This window comes from Ochotona princeps, chromosome 1 (assembly GCF_030435755.1).
Source record: "Ochotona princeps isolate mOchPri1 chromosome 1, mOchPri1.hap1, whole genome shotgun sequence".
NCBI lineage: Eukaryota > Metazoa > Chordata > Mammalia > Lagomorpha > Ochotonidae > Ochotona > Ochotona princeps.
This window is the reverse complement of record NC_080832.1, coordinates 97,713,270-97,737,233: the sequence shown is the minus strand read 5'-3', so window position 1 is coordinate 97,737,233 and position 23,964 is coordinate 97,713,270. Positions and strand designations below refer to the sequence as shown.

The 23,964-nt window shown below is 44.3% G+C and overlaps 1 protein-coding gene across 2 annotated transcripts; it reads right to left on the bottom strand.

The window, feature by feature from the left end:
- Window positions 1–2,341: 2,341 nt before the first annotated feature.
- Window positions 2,342–18,767, bottom strand: MCM3 (minichromosome maintenance complex component 3). 2 transcript variants are annotated; one of them, XM_004590437.4, is made up of 17 exons: window positions 18,449–18,767; window positions 17,389–17,501; window positions 16,446–16,654; window positions 15,864–15,994; window positions 14,865–15,103; window positions 14,301–14,409; window positions 12,990–13,143; window positions 12,187–12,318; window positions 11,458–11,666; window positions 10,063–10,237; window positions 9,642–9,768; window positions 8,711–8,861; window positions 5,388–5,528; window positions 5,117–5,223; window positions 4,548–4,633; window positions 4,029–4,098; window positions 2,342–2,540 (listed from the first exon to the last, which is right to left on the bottom strand). In XM_004590437.4, exons 1-17 carry the CDS (start codon window positions 18,524–18,526, stop codon window positions 2,342–2,344), a joined length of 2,430 nt encoding a protein of 809 aa, XP_004590494.2. In that variant the 5' UTR covers window positions 18,527–18,767. The 2 variants fall into 2 exon arrangements, with proteins under 2 accessions (XP_004590494.2, XP_036350067.1); XM_036494174.2 differs by lacking the exon at window positions 17,389–17,501 and having other exon boundaries at window positions 18,449–18,501.
- Window positions 18,768–23,964: the final 5,197 nt, after the last annotated feature.

The following is a 23,964-nucleotide window of genomic DNA, read 5'->3' as shown; positions in this document are numbered from 1 at the left end:
TGCAAAGCCAGGAGCCAGGAGGTTCATCCATGTCTCCCACGTAGCTGTAGGGATCCAAGTACTTGGCCCACCTTCCACTGTTTTCTCAGGACCGTTAGCAGGGACATGAAACAGTGTCCAGATGGCATCCTGGCAACACGGATCGCAGCTTTATCTGTTATGCCTTAATGCCAATCCTCTTAAAATGCTTACCAACTTCTACAGTGCCTCCAGTTGGGAACTGCACACAGAAGTTTTGTGAAACTCAATGGAAAGACTCACTGAGAAGCAAACCTTTGGCTCAATTATATCATGCTCAGAGTGCCTGGATTAGAGTCCTCTCCATTTCTGATTCCAGCTTCCTACCAATGAGCACCCTTGGGAGACAGCTGGTGATGGCTCAAGTACTTGGTTCTCTAACACACATACGGAAAACAGTGTTGAGTTCTGTCTCTTGGTTCTGGCTTTGATTCCTTTAGGTCATTACAGGAATTTGAGGGGTGAACCAACAGCAAGATCTGTCTTAGTCTCTTAAACAAAATATAAATGAATTGAAAAATGTAGAGCATTCCATCAAGTTCCTAAGTGAGTCAGAGATTTCATCTGCTGGCTCACTCTGCAAATGCCCAAAGAAGTCCTAAATGTGGAGTTGAGGACTCCATGTGCTTCCATGCAGGTGACAGGTGCCAACTACTTGAGCCATTACCTGCTGTTATTCAGCATGCACATTAAGCAGGAAGCTGGAATCAGGACTGGAGACAGAAAACAAACCCAGGTATTCTAATATGGGATGCAAATGTCTCAACCAGCACCCCAACAGCTATGTCAAATGCCCATCCCTCCCCTCTACTCTTTTAGCTAGGTGTAAGACAGTCATGTCAACCTGATTTTGGTTATTTCCAAAATGTTGGGTACACCCAATCTCCAGTTCTGTGCTTGTTCCCTCATGAGTGAAAGATACAGTCCCACAGATAAAATATTCAGCCTTTCTCTGGGCAGAGTATGAGGCTAGCCCTACAAACATCTGGGTTTTCTCCACAGCAGCTCTCCCATCAGTTACTTCTAACCTTCTCCTGACACTCATGCACCCTACAATCCTCAAAGCTCTTATTATAAGTTTGATATAAATTGTCATCAACCCAGAGACCTTTTGTACCCAGTGCTGCACAAAGCACCAACTACCTCTTTCTGGTACTCCAGTGTTTGAAACTATACTGTACGTCACTTCCAATTACGACTGGGGGAGTGCGGTAAGACTTTTGATTTCACATCTGAAAAAAAAAAATCAGAATATGCAACATAACTTCCCAATTTCATGGTTTCAGAGTATAGGGATCCTACATGAAAAGGGAGTACTCTCAGTCTTACAGCTGAGAATACATAGAACTCCTCTTCAAAGCCACATCTGCCACCAAAATGCACCTTCCAAACCACGTGACCCAGGTACACCATAAAGTAACGTTGCTTTTTCTTTTTCCTTAAGTAACCTGAAAAAGTCTCCAGAAGCTATACAATAGAAGTTCTATTCAGGCTCTTCCACAAACTTCCAGGCAAACAAGCTAGTAAACCCAAAAAGCTGGCTAGTGAGGAATTCCCAAAGTATCCAGTAAGGAGGGGTGTGGGTGGGGAAGTCTTTGTGGGCAAGCACTCACACATTGCTGAGCTGTATTTTGGACTGACAAATGCCACCATTACCCAGAGAAAATGTTTCTGAGTCACAACTCCAAGGAGATCGCAGCAGACTGCTGCCACCTTGTGGCCGGTTGGCAGCAATTACTAAGTCCTGCAGGGCAAAGCTCCCAGGAAAACTGAGTGTACAAAGGAGGCACACAACATTAAGACTGTGTACAAAATAGACAAGTTTATTCAATGGAATGGACTTTTAGAATAAAGAATGATTGGGACTACCACATAGAAAGCTTTCTTGACCTGTGTGACTTGCCACAGAGCTTCTCTCCACCAGCACACAACAATCCAAAGACTATCCTAGACCAAAGTGCTCTGTAGGAAAAAACCAAAACGAAACAGAACAAAAACCGGAAAGGATGAACAGAAATCAGCTGTGCCCCAAAAGTCCTCGTAAGTCATGTGCTAGCTACAGAAAATCATGGCTGGGTTAAGTGAGGAGTACGGCGCAGAGCTTTGCAGTAAAGCTACAACAGTCCTAACCTTCCCCATGTCCGACTTTCCTTACCCGCAGGTGGCTTTCATGACTCATTCCACAACTTCCAGATTCCTGACACAATTTCATTGTCAGTGTATCTCAACTTCTGTTCAACTAAGCACTGTTATTTGGGGAATGAATGGTAGGGGGAAAGGGAAGTCAGGAAATTGGGAAAATTCTTCTCAGCACAGCCACAGTTCAGATAAGGAAGACGATACCCTCAGACACCATGACCTGGTTGTCATCTTGCATCCTGCTCAGAGCGGACTCTATCTCTGCTGAAGAGAAGGGCTCTTCCTTGTCCTTGTTGATGGATTCTGTGAGTCGATTCATGCCCACGGACTGTGCGTGAGCTTCCCGGAACACGTCCAAGAGGGCCACCTTGAATGCCTTCAACCTACCCAGGACAGGAAAGAGCAGAGAAGCAAACATACCTCAGCGATTTCAGACAAGCTCTATACTGAGGGAAATCCAAGGTGTTAACACAGCAGAGGTGCCCCCAATCCATAGACACACATACATACACCTGCGTCAGGTGACCGAGTCCTGTAAGCTGAATTCAAGGTAGGTGTTAAATCTAGCAGTTAAGAGTACCTGAGTTCAATACCCAGGTGTAGTTTCTAACTTTAGCTTCTTGGCAATGCTTACCATGGAAGGCAACAGTGATGGCTAACAAAATTAGAGGGCTCTGAGGTTGCTGGAAATTGGTATTCCTATTAATTATGCACCTGGAAATGGACATCTTTGGGGATAAGCTAGTAACATTTGCTGACGATTTAAATACAGGGAGTCCATTTCTAGCAACTTAGAAGGTCTACTTGCATGAGTATATTCAGTGGTAAATCTAAGAATCCCTTAATCTAAACAACAACTGCATGGAAGAATATAAATGTTTATTATTAGGGAATCTGTTTAATAAACTTTACCCATTCAGATTATGGGATAGCCTGCAGTCATTAAAACAAGAGTAAAATCTGTAAGAGCCACTTCAAAAAGTAAGATAAAAGTTCATTGGCTGTCTTGGGAGAAATGAAGGAGTGAGTTATAATGTTTTTTCCACATTCAATGGTTCTCGAATTTTCTTCAATTGCAGGTGTATTGAAGATGTAAAAACGAGAAAGAAAACCTTAGTTATGGAGTGTCTCGTGTCCAGGAAACAAAAAATTTACAGATAGACACTACTGCTAAACATCTCAGAACATGGTCACAATTTAGTAAGAGACATATGTATCATACTGAGTCACAGTAAGTCAAAAATACTTAAACTAACTTAAGCTAAGCCTTTCTTTGACCCCACAAGGATGCAACCCAAGTTCTTATATATAAAATAAAGCAAACAAAAAAATGTAACAACTGGAGACTCTTGACATTCACAGGAGTTTTTATATTACTTTTAAAATGTTTCTGTAAGTTTGAAATTGCAATTAGAATATAAAATGTTCTGGACCCAGCATGACAGCCTAGTGGCTAAATTCTAGTCTTGCAATGCACCAGGATCCCACTGGGGTGCAGGTTCGAGTCCACATCCCATTCAGCTCCCGGCTTGTGGCTTGAGAAAGAAAGAGGCAGAGGATGGCTTGAAGCCTTGGGACCCTGCACCCCAGCAGGGGAGATCTGAAAGAAGCTCCTGGCTCCTTGCTTTGGATTGGCTCAGCTCTGGCTATTGTAGCCACTTTGGAAGCGAACTAGCAAGATCGAAGATCTTTCTGTTTTCCCTCTCCGTAAATCTGCCCTTCCAATAAAAGCTAAAAAAAAAAAAAAAAAAAAAAAAAGAATACTCTTAAATCTCTAACTATGAACTCTGCTAAGAGCCAGCTTGTTTTATACCTCCTCTGCAAAGCCATGTCCCTGTAGCAGGGAATTCACCAAGTGACTTTCTACTCACCTGGACTCACTCAACTCCACCTTCTGGGACTCCTTGGTCTCCTGAGAATCCGCTGTCTTCGGAGTGTGCTCTTCAGAGGATTGAGGGACGCAGAGATGGGCAAGACAGCAAGGTGAAGCCATTTCCACACCTGACAAGCTACCCCATCTACTCCCCACTCTCAGAGAGCCTCCAGAACACTCCTGTTTCCCATGATTCTTATAGGGCTAGGCAGAAAAACTAAAATCAAGAGGAATGCCTACTGCCCAATGAAGAAATTGGGTCAGGCAGAAGAACACAAATCATGTAGGATATTTGTGCCACACTTGGCAGCCGAGCTTGGCTCAAATGGGAAGTAAACAGCTGAGCCAGACTTAATTTCCAAAGTTCTCCTGAGGTTCTGTTGTGATAAACCTCGTGGACCCAGGGCTCCAAACAAGCAGCCAAACAGAAACCCGTAAGACAAGCACAGAGCATAGTGCAACTACGGTCATTGGTTAAAGCAGCAGCCCCCCTGATCAGCACGGGGCACTTGGTCACCTTGAGGCATTTCCTCCTCTGCATCACTGAAGTCATAGGGGTCATACGATTCGCCATCCTTGGCATCTGCTGGGCGAGTCTTCCTCCTGAAACACCCAGAGCAGATGAGAGAGACAAAGGCTTTGGGGAGCCCATCCTAAGCCTCTGACCATGGAGTCAAAGGAAGCAGAGTCACCAATCACTGAAGTCAAACAGTGGGCCCAGGCCTGCACAACTGTTGCCATGTCTCGGGCCCTGCAACCTAGTGCTCTTTTCCCACGGCACCCATTCTTACAAATTCAACCTCAGGCACTGGCGGAACAAGGACCTCAGGAATTTTAAACAGATATTCAAAATCCTCGGTGAGTGACTGCTATTTAACATGTCCTTAGCAGGAAGGGGATCAAAAGGACCACAATGAACACAACACAGCACTTTTCTCTCTTTTCTCAGGTTGCGTACCTTGATCTTTAAACCCCACATGGCCAAGGACCCTTTTCCCGAATATTCCACTGTATAAGCAGGGCTCCATCCACCCTCCACACCCCCCAGGCCTGACCCCACTCAAATGCTGTTCTGTCCCAGCTCACCTCTTCCTCTTTTGTTCTTGGTCCTCCTGGCTTTTCTCCCCTTCTTCTTCTTCTGACTCTGATTCATCCTCACTTCGCTTCTTACGCTTCTTCTCCTTCTCCAGAACCTAAGACCGAGGCAAGCATGGTTAAGCTGGAGGGGTCACTGATGCTAGGAAATTGGAGACAGAACCCTTAAAAGTCCCTTCTCTGCCACCAGCAGATGATTCTACTTTTCTAATGACATACATGGCCTCTCTTGTCCCCAGGTCCCAAGTATCGGAATCCTCACCTTCTTGAAGTAAGCGTACTGGACCAGTTCCACAGCTTCCTCTGCATCCTGCAGGTCCACGGTCTTGCTCATGCGGGCCTTGGCATGGGCAGTGGCCAATCGAATCAGAGTTTCCAATGTTCGGGCTGTTACTGGAGATGTCTAGAGAGGAAGGAAGATAGGATTATCTATCCGGCATCTGTTTGCTATCATTCCTACTGTGCAAAAAATTACATAAAGACACCACCAGTGGTAGGTGGTGTCCCATTATCAGACTGCCTGACTGGGTAGGACCCCCAGCTCTGCTGCTTGATTCCAGCTGCCCACGAACGCATACACCGGGAGGCAGCTGCGATGACTCAGGCAGTTAGGTTCCTGTTCCATGTGTAAGACCCAGATTCAGTTTCCAGGACTTCCCTACTCTCCTCACAACTGTGTGCATTTGGGATTGAACTAATGATGATAGCTCTGTCTCTCTCAAATAAATATTTTTAACTCCAAGAAACTTAATGAATTCACAGCTCTGTATTCTTTCCAGATGCTAAAGAACATTCAGGAAGATATCAAAATGTCAGGTGTTGAGGGAGAGAAGAACAGGAAAGAAGAAACTTAATGTATCTTAACAGCTGTAAAGGTGAAAGTACAAAACTGGAAGGAGAAAAGCAATCATTTATTGCAGGTCTACAATGTAGCAATTCATTGTTATTTAACCTTAACAGTCTGCAAAATTCAACAGATAAAGGCAATGGGACCCAGAGCTTTTCAGAACTTGTTCAAGGTCAAGTGAAGGGCACAGAAGAGTTCATTTGAGGAAACGTCTTTAAATTGAGTAGTTTGGGTTCAGCACAGTAGCCCAGAGGCTAAAGTCCTTGCCTTGCACATGCCAGGATCCCATATGGGCACCAGTTCTAATCCTGGCAGCCCTGTTTCCCATCCAGCTCCCTGCTTGTAGCCTGGGCCTTGGGACCCTGAACCCACGTGGGAGACTCAGATGAGGCTCCAGATTCCTGGCTTTGGATGGGCGCAGTTCTAGTCATTGCAGCTGCTTGGGGAGTGAATCATTATCTTCCTCTGTCTTTCCTCCTCTCTGTATACCTGACTTTCCAATAAAAATGAAATAAATCTTTAAAAGAAAATTGGGTAGTTTAACACCAGAACTCTGACACAGGCCTAATGTTATTATCACACCTCCTTCCTGCCTCTTCCTATGATCCTTCAGTGATCTGCTCTGGGCATGTCTACTTGACCATTTCTTAGGTTTCCATTTATATCAACAAAGCTGGTCAGAAATGAAACCTTTACATTTAAAGACACGCATTCACTGAATGTTTTTGTCACAAGCATTATGAGAGTTTGGAGATTACACCCTCCATTACAAGGTCTAATACATGCTGCTAAGTCCTAGCCTGTGCTGGCAGAACCCAAGAATAATCTAAATGGAGGGATTTGCCAACCCCAGTGAGACAAGTAAAATACACATTGTGTGCTGAATTCTAGGTTTGCAAAGGCTTCTGACATATGGCATACAGGGACAACCAGTTAAAATATAAACTGTTTAATAAGACTGTGAAAAGTGACACGCAACCTCTAGAAAACAAAATAAGATCCAAGGGTAAATGTCATGAGGGAATAGGCTAAACTGAATAAACAGGACACTCATTAAGTTTCAGTGAGGAGCCTGGTGCAGTCACCTACAGCCTAAAGTCCTCCCTTGCAAGTGCTGGGATCCCATACAGGCACTGGTTTATGTCCTGGCAGCTCCACTTCCCTTCCAGCTCCCTGCTTGTGGCCTGGGAAAGCAGAAGAGGATGGTTCAGGTCCTTGGGACACTGCACCCATGAAGGAGACCCAGAAGAAGCTCTGGGGTTCAGCCTTCAGATCAGCTCAGCTCTGGTCGTTTCAGTCACTTGGGGAGTAAGCCAGCAGATGGAATATTTGTCTCTCCTTCTATCTGTAAATCTGACTTTCCAATTAACAACAACAACAAAAAAAATTTTCAGTGCAGCAATGCTCTGATAGCGTGTCCAAAAGTGGCTTCCAGAAGACAAGAACAGGTGTGAGGGAATAGATTCCTGATTGGGCCCAGCTCAATAGTTCAACTACCTAATAACTGCCAGGGTCTCATATGGGTACCAGTTCGTGACTTAAATGGCATACTTCTCATCCAGCTCCCTGCTTGTGGCCTGGGAAAGCAGTGGAGGAACACCCAAAGCCTTGGGTCCCTGCAACCACGTGCGAGACTCAGAAGCTCCTGGCTCCTGACTTTGGACCGGTTAAGCTCCAGCCATGGTAGCTCGTTGGGGAGTAAACCAGAGATGGAAGATCTTTCTGTCTCTTCTCTCTGTAAATCTGCCTTTCCAATAAAACTAAATAAACTTAAAAGAAAAACTGTGGTTGTACCTAAATACCAGAGATTATGTTAGTCACACATAAGCAGGGTTTTGAACTTTGGTCTTTCTGCTGTGATAACCTGAATACCACCAATCCCAGAAGACTTAGTTAGGTTAACTCAAAAGCAGCTGTATTAGGTTACTAGAAATCACTCTGACGAGATCGGGCACGTTCAGGGTGGTATGGCCGTAGACTAGAAATCACTCTGGACAACTACCATGCTTGCTCAACTCCTAATTACTTGTTAAAGTCCCATCCAAGCTTCACACTCTGCAAGTTCTTCCCTCACATCCACTCACATCCTTTCCAGGAAATCTAAAGAAAACTGTCAGTACTCAGTCTTTTACACTCTTATCTTGCACGTGCCACAATGAGATATACGTTTGTATATATGTACATATATGTTCTTTTTAAAATTATCCTATTTTTAAAATTCCTATGAATTTATTTGAAAAGCAAAGTGAGAGAGGGAGAGGGCAAAGACAGGTATCTCCCTTCTGTTGGTTCACTCCCCAGATGCTTGCAACAGCCAGGGCTGAACCAGGCTGAAGCCAGGAGCTCCAGAGATGTCTCCCACATTGGGGATCAGGAATCTAGGTGCTTGGACCATCGTCCACTGCCTCCCAGGTACACTAGCCAAAAGCTAGATTAGGAGTGTGGAGTAGCAAGGATATAAACCAGGCCCTCTGCCCAACGGGATGCAGTCATCACAGATTCCTAACCTGCTCCAAAAAAATCACTTGCCCCGCTAACCACCTGTCTTTCCCTCTCGGAGGGCATTATTTTTCACACGGCATGTAAGAATAAATACTAGGTCAGTTACCACTAGGTCGGTCACAGTATGTTTGCTGAATGAATCACAGCTTCTGGGGGGCAAATATTTACATTTTAATAAGATGGAGTGTGATCTCCGAGGCTTTTCCTTCTCCCCATGCCCATCAAAGGACACTCACCCTGGCTGTGTCTGAGCTCAGGCTGTCCTGGCTACGCAGGCGTGAGTACTCCTCCGCAATGTAGGCAGCCGATTCCTGCGTGAGAACAGGCTTGATGATCTTGGCCACGTGGATGTACTTCCTCATGAATGCCGCACTCACCATCTTCTCCCTGGAACACCATAGAATGAATTCCACTTCCCTGCCACACCTTGACACCTGTCAGCAGAGTGGTTCCTGTCTCCTCAGAAGAAGTCAAGGTCAAATGGCAAAGCCTAGACTCCATTATCATAACAGCCTCTTATCTGGATCATACAGAAGGCCTTTTCACTAAATCTATTTAATATTTAACTATGTTTAACTATCTAAGAGACAGGAGTCTAGGTAGCAATTGTAGACAATATTTCTTCTATCAGATAGAAAAATTATGGCTCAAAGCTAATGTAATTTACAATTCAGTTTTGACTCCAAACTCCATGTGCTTAAACCAACAGCTTTGAATATTCATATTACATCATAGCCAAAAGCAGCAGAGCAGGATCCGACATTTCATGCTTCCAGCCACCTAAACACAGAGACTTTCAAGTTTACTTGCAAAATGTCTAGTGCTTGCTATCTACTGATCCTTTACCATAAGTTCACCACAAATGACTGCTTTGGTGTAGGAGGAAGATACCATATGCCTACCATTTTAATTGGGCATGTTGTCAAAACCTATTTTTGGGAAAATACCTGAACCTGGGCTGAACCATCTTCAAGCAATTACAGCTGGCCAGCAGACTCTCCATCTGTACACACAGATGTGCAGAAAATGGACCCCCATGGCTATGATTGCAAGCAAGGCCCTGGCCTGGGCTCATCATACCCTTACTAAGCTCAGCCACACGTGTTCTCACACAGCGCAACAACAAACATCATGTGCCCTCGGGGGTAAGGCATAAGGAATGCTCACTTTTTCTTCTTGGTTCCATGCAGGAGGTTGTCGTGCTTCTCATAAATCTGAGTGTCCTGCTGGTCCTCCTGGTTGAAATCGGGATCATCTGTGGCCAGGATATCCACAGCACTACCCAGGGGCATAGCTGGGAAAGCCAAGTTGGGACAAAAGACAGTAGAAGTTTAACCGAGCGGAAACTGCTTTTCCCATAGCAACACAGAGGCGAGAGACTAAGACTCAAAAGGCAGGGACTCAGACACATGGAACACACGAGGAAAGGAGATTTCAACTACCTGGCCCACAGACACACCTCACAGCAAGCAGGGAGGTGGCTGGGTAGGCCAGCAGCAATTCAGACACTGACATACCCACTACCACCTGGCCTAAGCCCACAACAGCAATGTCTGCCTGGGATCCCTTCCTCTTCCCATGGCCTCACCATCACCATCCTGTTCCCCGGGGGCTCGGTAACGGTGCATCCGAAGGACGTGGTCTGAGATCTCCCGATCCTGCTCAGGATCCATCTGGTCCAGCATGATGAACAGTAAGTCAAATCGGGACAGCAGCGAGTCCTGCAGCCCAATATTCTCCATGGGCGTCTTATATTGATCATACTGGGGAACACAGAAATAGAGAAGTAGAAACGTAAGTAGGAAGAAAAGACAAAGCCAGATCAATTCTGGAGGCAGGAATGCAAGGCTAAACCTTAAAAAAGAATAAATAGGTAAGAAGCTATGAAAAAGTAAAGCATTTAAAAACTAATAGCAAGTAAAAAACCACTATCAGGGACATCCACGTCCCACATGAAGATGCCCAGGATCAACCTGCCCCCTCTTCCAATCCATTTCTGGTAATGAGCACTCAGAGAAGGCAGAAAATGGCCCAAGCACTTGCCATCCCACCACCCACACAGCAGATCCAGATGGAGTTCCTGGCTCCTGGCTTCAGCCTGGCCCAGCACCAGCTGTTGTGAACATTTGGTGAGCAAATGGATCAAAGTTTTCCTCTCTATCACCCTGTCCTTCAAATAAATAAAAATAAACTGTGCAAAAAGACCGAAGAAAAGACAACTTATAACAAGGACAGTATATTTGCTGGTACAGACTAAATTTTTTTCTTGAAATGCTGCATACTGGCAATAATTATTTTGGTAAAGAGGACAAGAGACAGAAAGAAGGAAAGAAAAAAAGAGACAGAAGAATTTTAAGATTTGCTTTTTATTGAATAGATTTACAGAGAGAAGAAGAGACAGACAGAAAGATCTTCCAGCAACTGGTTCACTCCCCTAATGGCCTTAAAAGCTGAAGCTGAGTCGATCTGAAGCCAGAAACCTGTGCATCTCTCCCATGGGTGCAGGGTTAAGGCTTTGGGCCATGCTCTACTTTCCCAGGCCAAAAGCAGAGAGTTGTAAGAGAAGTGGAACAGTCTGGACACAAGCAAGCACCCATATGGATTAGCCAACTGAGCCATTGTGATGGTCCCAAGAGGAATTCAGTGGAAATTCTATTTAGGAATTCCCCTGCTGTGAGCACATAGCATTGTTTTAATGACCACCCAGGTTACTTTAATTGTGAGATTTGCAAATCTCTTTTGTTTTCTTTCTACTTTCTTGAATTCATTTTTAAGTAGACAATTTTCCAGAAGATTTTGCTGAGTAGAAATACATTAAAGAAACCACTGCTCTAAACCAAGGACAATAACAAGACAAGGAGCCTATTTTAGGAGGCTACTTTAATCTGGTCTATTATTTCACTCAGCTGGCCACCTAGAACAAACTCTCCAAAATCTCACCAAAATCTCCCAAGACAATGGTTAAGGAGCCAATTCCACTCACCCTGCCATAGACAGGATTGGCAGCTGCCAAGACACTGCAGCGAGCATTCAGGCGTGCATGGATGCCTGCCTTGGCGATGGTCACCCGACCCTGCTCCATCACTTCGTGGATGGCTGTGCGATCCATGTCAGACATCTTGTCAAATTCGTCAATGCAGACCACACCTCGGTCAGCCAGGACCATAGCTCCCGCTTCCAGACGGCGCTCCCCTGGAAACAGTTGGGAAAATCGGGGATTGTGGTCTCAGAGAGGATGGAAACAAAGGATGTCAGTCCCCTCCCAAGGCACTTCTCAAGCCAGCACAACAGAATGTAGTGCACAGGTGTCAGCCTTGCCACTCAGAGCAAACACTGTGTCAGTCACCTTTGCAGCTTAAGTCTAAACAACACTTCTATTCTACTTTGATCCTGAAGAAGCGAGTATCTCCTAAACTTCCTCTATAGACTCTCCACATCACCCTCAAGTACACACTACTCTCCTTTCACTACTCCTCAGACCTCCTGCTCTAGTTCACTAAGCAGCACACTGTGCATTTTATTCCAATTTGCTTAGCTCTTTCAAATCACCTTAGAAACATTATTTTCCACAGAAGACCGCATTCAAGTCTCCTACAATCTGATCCCAATAACCCTCCAAGCTGATTCTTCCCAATGCCAACCAGTGCCTAAGCAAGCTCAGAGATCTCTACTTATGTCACTGCAAGGACTCTAAAGACCCTTATGCCCTTACCTGTTTCCTGGTCTGTGGTGACAGCAGCTGTGAGACCCACTCCTGAGGATCCCCGGCCGGTGGTGGGAATAGCCCGAGGAGCAGTGCAAAGGACATAGCGCAGCAGCTGAGACTTGGCAACCGATGGGTCCCCTGCGGGATGGGACAGTGGTTACTAGAGAAAATCCCCCAAGCGAGAGCCGTGTTTCCACCAGCTCTTGGCACAGCATAGACAGGGAATAGTTGTTAGTACTGTTCCCTTCATTCTTCCTTCAAACATTCATGGAACAATATGCTTTAAATATCATAAATTAGGAAATTCGGGGAAGATTTCAAAAGAATTTAGCCCTCTGATGGGACTATAATGTGCAGCACACAATATACAACCTTCCACGTCATAGCACCCCTCAGCCACACTCCAAATGTTAAAAGCAAACAGTCTGGGGCCGGGCGGCGTGGTCTAGCAGCTAAAGTCCTCGCCTTGAAAGCCCCGGGATCCCATATGGGCGCCGGTTCTAATCCCGGCAGCTCCACTTCCCATCCAGCTCCCTGCTTGTGGCCTGGGAAAGCGGTCGAGGACGGCCCAATGCTTTGGGACACTGCGCCCGCGTGGGAGACCCGGAAGAGGTTCCAGGTTCCAGGCATCGGATCGGCGCAGCACCGGCCCGTTGCGGCTCACTTGGGGAGTGAATCATCGGACGGAAGATCTTCCTCTCTGTCTCTCCTCCTCTGTGTATATCTGGCTATAATAAAATGAATAAATCTTTAAAAAAAAAAAAAAAAAAAAAAAGCAAACAGTCTGAAGCAATTCTCTAACACCATACCTATTAAGAGGATATTGATGTCCCCACGGATGTGGCTGCCATTTTCCAGGTCTCGTTCCACTCCTCCCAAGAGCAGGCAGAGGATCGCCTTCTTGACATAATCATGCCCGTGGATACTTGGGGCCAGTGATCTGGCCAGCTGGTCAAACATATCCTGAAATAACCAATGCATGAAAAGCCCATTCAGATACAATGGGATGTTGCAGGATTTTGCTCTGTATTTTAGCCTACAGGAAATCGTTTGAAAAAATACATAAACATAAACACAAAAATTTCATCTTTGGTGAAAAAAAAAATTATCTGCAGGTTCAAATTATCTCAGTAACATGTCATTTAACTTCAGGCATTGTAAATTTCTATTTGTTGATTTTGTATCATGACTTTTCATTTAAGGGGATGTACATAGTTGTGTAATGGAGACTGTCATATCTAGTAACATGTCATTTAACTTCATGGCATTGTAAATTTCCTCTTTTCTTTCTATTGTTGATTTTGAAACATGACTTTTCATTTAAGGGGATGTACAGTAGCTGTGAAATGGAGACTAACATTCAGATGTGAGGATGTATTGTGGTATGCATTTCTGCTTCCAGACAAAGATGGACTTACAATGAAACTGTTTACTATTTCTTGACAATAGGATTCTGGACTCTCTGCCATTGTCCAGGCCCGCAATGATGGACATATGACTGAGTATGAAGAACTATATGTTAGTAATGATATAGAGGAACTTGGTGGGGGGGAGGGGATAAGAAAATATGAAACTGTACTATAAAATAATAAGAATAATAATAAAATGAATAAAAAAAGAAAAAAAACAAATTATCTCAGGTTTAGTAAGAATGTGTATTATGCTTGAGCAGTAACATGCACCACATTCAACTTATTCACTCCTAAATGTGGGCATTTTGCCTTTAAAAAGAAAAAAAGAACAAGTTAGATAAAAAGGAGATATACACACACACATACTTATGTACACACACATAGAACATTTTAAACACAAATAACGAATGTCTCACTCATGTCTTTAATAATAAACAAACTCCCAGGTATGCTAATATTCTAACTCCATTCCTAACATTTGTACTAGGTTCACCTAGCAGCCTACAAGGCAGCACTGCAGAAACAGTAAAGAGTAAATGGCAAAAACATCGTTTCATTTAGTTACTGACATAACACTAGAAGCAACCAGCATCAAAGGAAAACAGCCTGTACCTTCCCCCTTATCAAATCCAAAGATTATAAAGCACCCAAATAAAACTCTTCTAAATCCATTCCCATCCTCAGATCCCTGAAACTTGATGCCCAGACCTTGGAACGGGTTTTACTGAACTTCTTGATCTTGGCTATATCTTCAGCAGAGAATGAAGGCTGAATATCCTTGCTCATTTGCTTCACATTGCAGGCAATCAGGACAGTCCTGAGACAAAGAGGAGAGACAGTCTGCTATGAAACTCCTACCATCAAAAGCTAGTACGTCCAGCAGCAGCAAGCCTTTTTTAGGCCACTGACCTAGACTGGCTAATTGGTGGATGGGGAAAATAATGTAAAGGTAACAACTGATTCTGTATCCATGAGACAAATATGCAGAATGTGTCCCACCTCTGGAACTTGGTTATCTTATACTGAGCTAGCGCTGCAGACAGAAGTGTGTGTAGGAAAGAGGAAACTCCCAACTAAGCCAAGAGGGTATAATAGTATTAGCAGTACCTCCCCCTTTGGTATAACAAGCAACCATTGCTTTATCTGATGGAAATTACATATCAGACGTATCCTACTTCCAGGGACAGATACAACTGGCTGGCACATGGCCAACTGGACAAAGCATCCTCCCAGGATGGAAGCCATTTAAACACTTCAAAACAGACCCTTTACCTGAAGGTTCCTGAGGTGTAGCCACCCTTTTTTCCAGGAAGGCAGCGGTAAGTTCCTACCACCTGGATTCTGTCCCCAGGCTTCACTTTGTCCACCAGATCATCATCCAGAATGACATCCACAGAGCGGGGCAGCTGGCCGGCGGGAGCTTTCTCTGGCATCTCCTGGATAGTAATGGTCTGATGGTCTTTATACACGGAAAGGCCATATTCTGTCTCAAGGGGATTGTTTTCTTCATCCTGGAAACAGAAACACAGAAGAGGTATCAGTCTGGTCTGAAAATCACACTCTTCACTCACAGGAAACAAAGTATTTGGAAATAACTCCATGAGATCTAAGTATCCTGAAACAAGCAAGCAAAACAGGAAAGCAAGATCTTCTCCAAGTTTTTCCACCACAAGATCTGCTGTAACAACAAATTATCTAATGCCAAGATGCTCATTCTGTTTATATGTTTGCTTTCTCTACCAGCCGGTAAGATGGAAGACAAAAATTAGATCTTGTGTCCTCCAAATTATCTAACAATGCTTCAGACATAGAAGCTTTTAATTAAAAGTTGGTTGAGGGTATAAACTTTGATAGAATGAGTTCAGACATCAACTAATCAATGTTAATCATCTTTGCCTCAAAAGGCCTGGCATTTAGTTCAATCTGAATGCTAGAAATAAAGAAGGTTCTTTCCCGTGCCAGTGTTCTCCAAAACCCACAGTGAAATATCTGCAATAATTACATTATAGTCAAAATATGTTTCTTCCACTTTCCATTTAAAAGCAAATCACAAAATTATGATTGTAACTTTGCCAAAAGAGCTACATATATGATTTCTTTTCTTCTTTTAATTCCAAATGTTTTCACTTATTCTTTTAAAAAAGGGTTAACTGTTATAACCTGCCATCTCCTGCAACAACATCCCATATGGGTATTATAAAATTACTTGTCTTAAAATAGATTATCTTTGACTCCAAACCCTAAGAGATCCGATTAGTTCAAGGCCCTCACCTTGGTGGGATAGGCAGAGCTTGACGGAAAGGCCACCAGGGTGGTAAGATCAGAATAACGTCGTTCTATGGTCTTCTTGGTGGCAGGACAGTAATGGACACTGCGGACAACTTTAGGGCGAACGAGAGAGCCTAGGAATGGAAACTGTATTTATAAAATCAGCCTACTAGACAGTAACAGTTGAGGTCTAAGCACACGTGTGTATGATGATTCCAAATGTTATGTTCTTTCAGACTATTTTAGTACTACTTTTTCTTATTCATTTTGAAATGTTTTTATACAGATCATTACTGTATCCATGTCAAATTGTCAATACTGCTCTCAACTAGAAAACGGCAGGCATTCAGTATTGGAGTAAGGAGACTGTCAGGAGCCACAACTCCTGGAAGGCTCACTTCTTCATTCTGCTACAGGTGGTCACTCACGGTCCCCCAGTCACTGTGCATGCTCAGAGCTCCTCTTACTTCCATCATGTCGCTTCAGTGCTGCACCCTTCTGGAGACACAGGCTGCCTTTTCTACCTTCCCAACCTCCTGAAGCCCAACCCTCCTTCATTTCCTTCATGCCCCCTCCCCGACTCACATTTGGTGACAATGCCCTCCACACAGACTATACAGCTGAGGAAGCAGGAGGTCAGAGTCCGCGGAGAGACGTGCTTGGACCCAAAGCTGCCCTCCAACCCTATGTAGAACTCTTCATACTGCTTGGCATAAGTAGCATCAATGGAGGCCACAAAATCCTTTAAGGCCCGCTGGAAGGCAAGCAGCTCCTCAAAGGCGTTGTTCAGGAGGCTGCATGTGGGCAACAGAAAGAGTAATTAGCAGAGACAGAAGAATTCAAACTGAGCATCCAAACAGAAGTAGACATCCTTAGATCATGAAAGTCAAGGAGAGAAAAATACAGTTCCTACTTTTCTCCTGCTATCCTGCAAGACTCAGTAAAATGTATCAGAACTAAGGACCAATGTGAACTCTGCTTGGCACAGAAATAAAAGCAATATTCAGGGGCCAGTGCCGTGGCATAGCACGCGAAGGCTTGTCCTGCTGCACCAGTGTCCCATATGGGCACTGGTTCGAGTCCTGGTTGCTCCACTTCTGATTCAGCTCCCTGCTTTCACCTGGGAAAGCAGTGGAAGATATCCCAAGAGCTCGAACCCCCACACCCACATGAGAGGCCCAGGGGAAGCTCCTGGCTCCTGACAGGTCAGTGCTGGCTATTGGCAGACACTTAGAGAGGGAACCAGCAGAGGGAAGATACCTGCCTTTGTCTTTTCTCCTCTCCCTGTAACTCTGCTTTTCAAATAAAAATAAATCTTTAAATATATTAATATATAAACTTAGTTAAACGGTGGAAGAAAGGACACATGAAAAGAAAACATCCACCACCTACTTTTGGAAGAGGAAAACCCTTAGGTGCAAGTGAGGCCACACGGCATTCCAGGTCACTGCTGGTCCCTCCAGGCCCTTTCCTGGGAAGCCCCTCTCACTCAGGGTGAGGACATACCCTTAGGAACCCTGCCACTCACCGGTTAGCCCTCTTCTCATTCTTCCTGCGCAGGTCGTTCACGTTCACAATCAGTCGGTATTGGTTGTCACTGATCAGCTCCCTAACTTTGCTCTGATAAATTCCCTGGTCTTCCTGTAAAACAACCACCCGCATCAGAGCAGCCACACATTCAAAATCAAGATGTTTCTAAACAGAAGCAGCCGTCACAGCAAGACAGCATGTCTATCCCTGGGCACAGCTGAATGTGAGCACCCATCCACCTCCCAGTCATTCCCTAGCACCAAACTGGCCCTTCCTAGGAGGGACCTCAATATTCCTGCTGTTACAACGATAATCATCAACCAGTCTTTCTGATGACAACTCTCAACTTCCAATCTGTTAGTACAATGAGCTCCTCCGACTAAAATTTAAAGGGAAAGCCCAGAGATGGCTAGGCTCATTTGCTTGACAGCAGAAAACATTTCGCTGTCTATCAAACATGTTGGTCACTTTCACCTGTCCAATAAAAAAATGCCAATGAACAGACTAAAGCTTACATTAGCACAGGTTTTTATTTTAAAATTATATACAGGTTTAAAGAATTTTATCCTCGGATCATTTGTGTTCTAAAAAGGAACCTTAAGGAGTTTGATATATTTTTCCACCATCAACCCTTCAAGAAGCTGATTTTGTGGCTTTCGATCTTGAACTGCGCATAAACCCCCTCCTTACTAGCAGTCACAAGGTGCTCAAAGAATGCCGTTAACGCCCCCCGCTATTTCAGTCCCTCCCCCAAGGTCCCCACAGGTGTAGAGCACGCCGGTGCAGCCCACACTAGCTGTGCCATTTTGCCGGTACTTAAAGGAGACTCGCCGCTCATCCGGCGCCCCGGCCCGCACCGGTACCTAATAGAAAAGAAACTGACCGGGTTCCTCTCAAAAGTCACCTACGGGTCGCCAACTAGAGATCTCTCCACCGCAGGAGAGGCTCCTTGAGCCGGGTGCGGACTCCAGGGCCGATGGCCCGGGGATCGCCTGCAGGTCCGCTGGGCAGGGACTCCGCCGCGAGCGCCGGCGGCCGCGTCCCGCTGCCCCTCTCACCTCATCGTCCAGGAAGTCCAGGTAATCTCGCTGGGCCTCCCGCAGCTCCACATCGTCCAGCACCACAGTGCCCGCCATGCCCGCAGCCTCAGAACTGCAGCAAAATCGCCTCCTCTAAAGCCGCGCGGACGCTCCCGGGTGACTCCGCCCCGGCGCGAAAATTTCCCAACTTTTCCCGCCACCAAAGTGTACCTCGAGGAAGAGGCGGGGCCTTGGCGGGTTGAAAAGCGTTCTGGTTGGCTGAATCCTCTGACGCTACACTTGCCAGTGCCCAATCGAGAGCGCCTTCTTCTTAGGATTTTCCTCCCGAGGCCTCGCAGCGGCGGGAAAAGTGCCTTCCGGGGTCCTCTGTTTCTCTCCACTCAGCTCCGCCCCTGTGACGAAGAAGCCCAGATATTGGCCAGTCGGCCGGAAAAGAGGACGAGGAAGAGGTCGTAAAGCGCTGCGTTCTGGGAGTTGTAGTCCTTTCTCGGATGTTTTGTAGCGTGTTTTTATTTTTTTTTCCTAGCTGTAGTCCCTGACCTGGAGCAGTATGACCAAACATAGGCTGGCCTGTTGGACTTTCCTTGAAAGTGGACTGAACGTTTTAGAATGGGAGTTTGTAAAGCAGGAAGGGGGAAACCTAAGAACAATCATCTTTAAAATGCACCTGAATCAGAACTGCCCCTCTGTGGAATCTAGAAGGAAAAACGTGGATTTTGAGACCCTGTAGCATGAAGTATAGGATGGTGGCATCTCAGAGGAAGTTATATAGTTAGAACTCATTTGCTGTCTGAATAGCTGGCATGACGTACCTCATAAAATTATTCCGAGGAGGAGGATGAAGTGACAGAAGCATTTTCGGTACGTACCCTAGCCGCTCTAGAGACAACTTAATATGTTACTGTGCAAAAGTCTGGACGTAGTTAACTGCTCTATCTTATTTGAAGACGAGTAAGAAATTAAAGACTTCTTCGTCTTGTGAAAAGTTCGCAGAAGCTCTTCAGCAATTCAGTTTGCAGAAACACAAATGCAAGGTGAGAGTATTTAATGCCATCATCTATTACATATCAGTCAATGATTAACACATAGCAAATATGAAATTATAATGATTAAAATACCAGTTATATGTCCAAGGTTTGGGTTTGTTTTAGTCTTCCTGGTTAGTTTTCTGATTATGTTTTTTAGTCTTTTTTTGAAGTATAACTTATGCAGTAAATTTAATGCATAAAGGCACAGGTCAATAAATTTTTGTCAAAGATTTTTTTTATTGTAAAGTCAGATCCGCAGAGAGAAGGAAACAAAGATCCTCCACCCTCTGGTTCACTTCCCCAATTGGGCACAATGGCTGGAGCTGCAGTGATCCAAAGCCAGGAACCAGGAGCCTCTCGGGGTCTCCCATGTGGGTGCAGGGTCCCAAGGCTTTGGGCCATCCTCTACTTTCCCAAGCCACAAGCAGGGAGCTGGATGGGAAGTGGCAGCCAGGATATGAAATGGCACCTATATGGGATACCAGCAGATGCAAACCAAAGATTTAGCTACTAGTCTATCATGCCAGGCCCTGGTGAATGAATTTTAAAAATTATTTTATTTACTTGAAAGTTAAAGAAAGAGAGAAGGAGAGAAAGTGGAGGAGGGAGAGAGAGAGAATGAATTTCCCTCTACTGAGTCATCCCATAATGTCCAGAAGAGCTAAGACTGGGCCAGACCAGCGCCAAAAGACCAGACCTCATTCCTGGTCTCCCACCACAGTGGCCAGGATCCAACTTTTTGCACATTACCTGCTGCCTTAGCAGAAAACAGGAACTCAGACAATTCTATTAATAAATCTTTACTCAAAGAAAGTAAGACTGTCCCTTAGCTGCTTACTTTTGTGTATATTAATAAGCAAAAAAAGAAATTCCAAAATGAGAACCTATTTGCAATTACATAGCTAAGGATAATTGCTTTTAAAATTTTTTACTTATTTATTTATTTTCCTTAATTATCACATATCTGCTGGTTTGCTACCCAGTTGCCAGCCACAGCAGGGATTGGGTCTGGTGGAAGCCAGGAGCCTGAAACTCAGTGAGATTCTCCCATGTGAGTGCCAGGAACCCAGGTACATGAGCCATTATCTGCCACATCCCAGAGTACACATTAGCAGAAAATTGGCGTACCAGGTCATGCTGTCACCTGCAAGCTAGCATCCCACATGGGCACTGGTTTGAGTCCCAGCTGCTCCACTTCTGAACCAGCTCCTTGTTAGTGTTCCTGGAAAAGCAACAGAGAGATGATTCAAGTGCTCTGGCTCCTGCACCCACAAGGAAAACCTGGACAATGTTCCTGGCTTCTAGGTTCAACGCAGTCCATCCTCAAAGATGATAGCCATTTGGGGAGTGAATCAGCAGATGAAAGATCTCTATCTCTCCTCTCTCTGTAACTCTTCCTTTCAAATAAAAAATAATCTTTTTATTTTTGTTATTATTATTTTTAAAGATCTTCCATCTACTGATTCACTCCCCAAATAATCCAATGGCCAGAACCAAGCTGATCCAAAGCCAGGAGCCAGGATCCTCCTCCATGTCTCCCATGAGGGTGCAGGCTCCCAAGGCCTTGGGCAGTCCTCTACTACTTTCCCAGGCCAGAGGCAGGGAGCTGGATGGGAAGTGAAGCAGCCAGCATACAAACCAGTGCCCATATGGGATCCCAGCAGATAGATGCAAGGCAGGGATTTAGCCATTAGGCTATCATGCCGGGCCCAAAATAAAATCTTTAAAACAAAACTGGAATTGGAAGTAGTGCCAGGATTGAAATCCAGGTGCTATGATATGGAAGACAGCCATCCCAGTGATGTCTTAGCCATTGCACTCAGCGCTCACCCCAGAGATAGTTACTAACCCATGAGTGTCTATCATTTGTCCGTAGCTCTCAATTTGTGAACATATTAAATGCAGTACTGAAATGCTCTTCTCTGGAAACAACTTGAAAGCAACACTGAAAGAACTAGGAAGTTTAATTCAAATGAGCCAAGAAATTAAGTCATTTCTAGTGGAGAGTCCAAAGTAGTAGGACTCTGGAAATTACATCTGAACTTAACACATTATTTTTTTCTGGGATTCAATTTTCTCAAATGTAAGATGAAGAAGTTGAATTAGAAGGTATCTAATATGTATTCCCCTCTTGCATTCCATCAGCCTGTGGTAATTTGAGAACTATATAAAGACAGTTCCATTTGGTGAGTTAATTATACAATGCTCCTTGATAAAGACTTGATTTGCTCTGATGTCATAATCTTCAGCTATGAAGGACACGGGCTATTGATCTGGTATTTCTTCTTTTTCATGAGGTCACGAGATTTCTAAGCCGAGAGAGTATGTTTTCTGTGACCCCCCAACTCCTCCATACAGCCCAGAGAGTATAATCAGAAAAGTGGAGTGAATCTGTACATGCACCATGCAGACCCAGGAGAGCTTAACCAGTGGCCCTCCTCCACCTCCAATTCAGAATTACTCGGCATACGTAATGTGATAAAGCAACATAACTGAGGTGTCCGTATTTATTCAGGTCATACTTTCCTCTTTATGCACTTCTTTTTTTTTTTTTTTTTGAAATTTTATTTTGAACGTTTGAATTTTATGGTACAATTCCGTGGAGTATGGGACACCCCAAATTCCCAGCCCCCTCCCCCCCATTTCCACCTGAGTCTTTAAAAGACACATACTAATCTCTAAGGATAAAATAAACACTAGAGGGTACTTTAGAGAACAGAATATAGTAAGATCCTCGAAAATAGTTTTGGAAATAAAGAAAGGTAAAGCTTTATTTCTTCTATATCCTTGGGGACCAGAAAGTACCCAGAGGCATAATAAGCCCTGTAATGAATTTTGTTAATACTTTCTAAATGATTCACATATTTGTTCAAACCTATAAATAACATTATATGCTGCAAAACATTTCAAGCAGTGTCCTATGATTAATCATTTACTGTAGGTATCAGGAACGTATCACATAGATTATCAGTCCTTTGACACTCATCCAAGAGCCATGGAAGCTTAGAAACTCTACACCTCAGGGAAGATATTTGAGCTGCTGCTTCAAATACCCACGTTGGTTTGTCAGTTTGAACAACGGTCTGGTGTATTAAGATCCAAATTCAGATTCTAACCCAAACTAAGCCTCAGCAAAATTATTTAAATATTGAGGAAGCAGATATTTTATTTTTTAAGTGAGTTTTTAAAAATGAGTCAGAAGTCTGATAGAAAGTATCATGTGCATTAAAAAAAAAAAAGAAAAAAAAAGATAGGTGGGGCCTGGCGCTGTGGTCTAGCAGCTAAAAGTCCTCGCCGGTTCTAATGCTGGCAGCCCCGCTTCCCATCCAGCTCCCTGCTTATTGCCTGGGAAAGCAGTTGAGGACGGCCCAATGCATTGGACAATGCACCCGTGTGGGAAACCTGAAGGAAGTTCCTGGCTCCTGGCTTCAGATCGGCGCAGCACCAGCCATTGCGCTCATTTGGGGAGTGAATCATCGGAAGGAAGATCTTCCTCTCTGTCTCTCCTCTTTTCTGTATATCGGACTTTCCAATAAAAATAAAATAAATCTTTTTTTAAAAAAAGATAGGCAATGTTTTCCTGGAAAAAATTGTGTTGAACAGATACCTTTGGTCATGATTTCTACAACAATACAGTAGCTGTTTGTGTTGTATTTATATTGAATTAAATATTACATATATTTTAAATGAAGCGCTTTAACATTCAGAGATATTGATGTCAGAAGAGACAGTCCTGGAACCAATCTCCCACGCATGTGGGAGGCAACTGTATTCGAATGGCTCATCAGAACATGGACAATATAACCTAAAGATGTGGAGATGTGGGAGATATAGCATCGATGACATCCTAAGCAAAGTGTGAAGATTGCTATGACTGAGGCTTTGGGAAATACCAGTGTGACACGAGGGAAGGGTCTGCAGGAGCAGTGTGTGCGAGGTAGGGCTGGAAGTATTTGGTTACACAGGGACTGGCTCCAAAAGACACAGAGCAACAAAGGAGCCTATGCTTGGTTTAGATTGTGAAAGGAGTCACTGATGGTTGTATACAAAGGAGAGTTAGAAGCAAAGTTGTGTTTTAGAAAGAAGAATTTAAATAGAGTATATGTAGAATAGATTATTTAAAAGAGATCAAACTAGCAAAGAGTAGTAATAGAAGGAACAGAAAGGAAAAGATGAGGATGAGACATTTTAGAAGGAAAACTGACATATTTGAAAGCAGCCAAAGGGGTGGAATTTGGCATAGCTTGTGGGATGTTCTCATGCCATGTTGGAGTGCCTCCGTTGGAGTGAAACCTCTGCTTCTGCTCCCAGAAGACTGGTACACAGCCTGGGAGATAGCAGGTGATGGTTCCAGTGCTTGAGTTGCTGCCACCCACATGAAAGACCAGCGTTGATTTCGAGTCTCTTGACTTTGGCTTGAATAAGCACTGGCTAGTGTGGCCATTTGGGAAGTGAGCCAGTGAATGGCTGATTTATTTCTCCTCTTACAGCTTCATTTCATTTCTG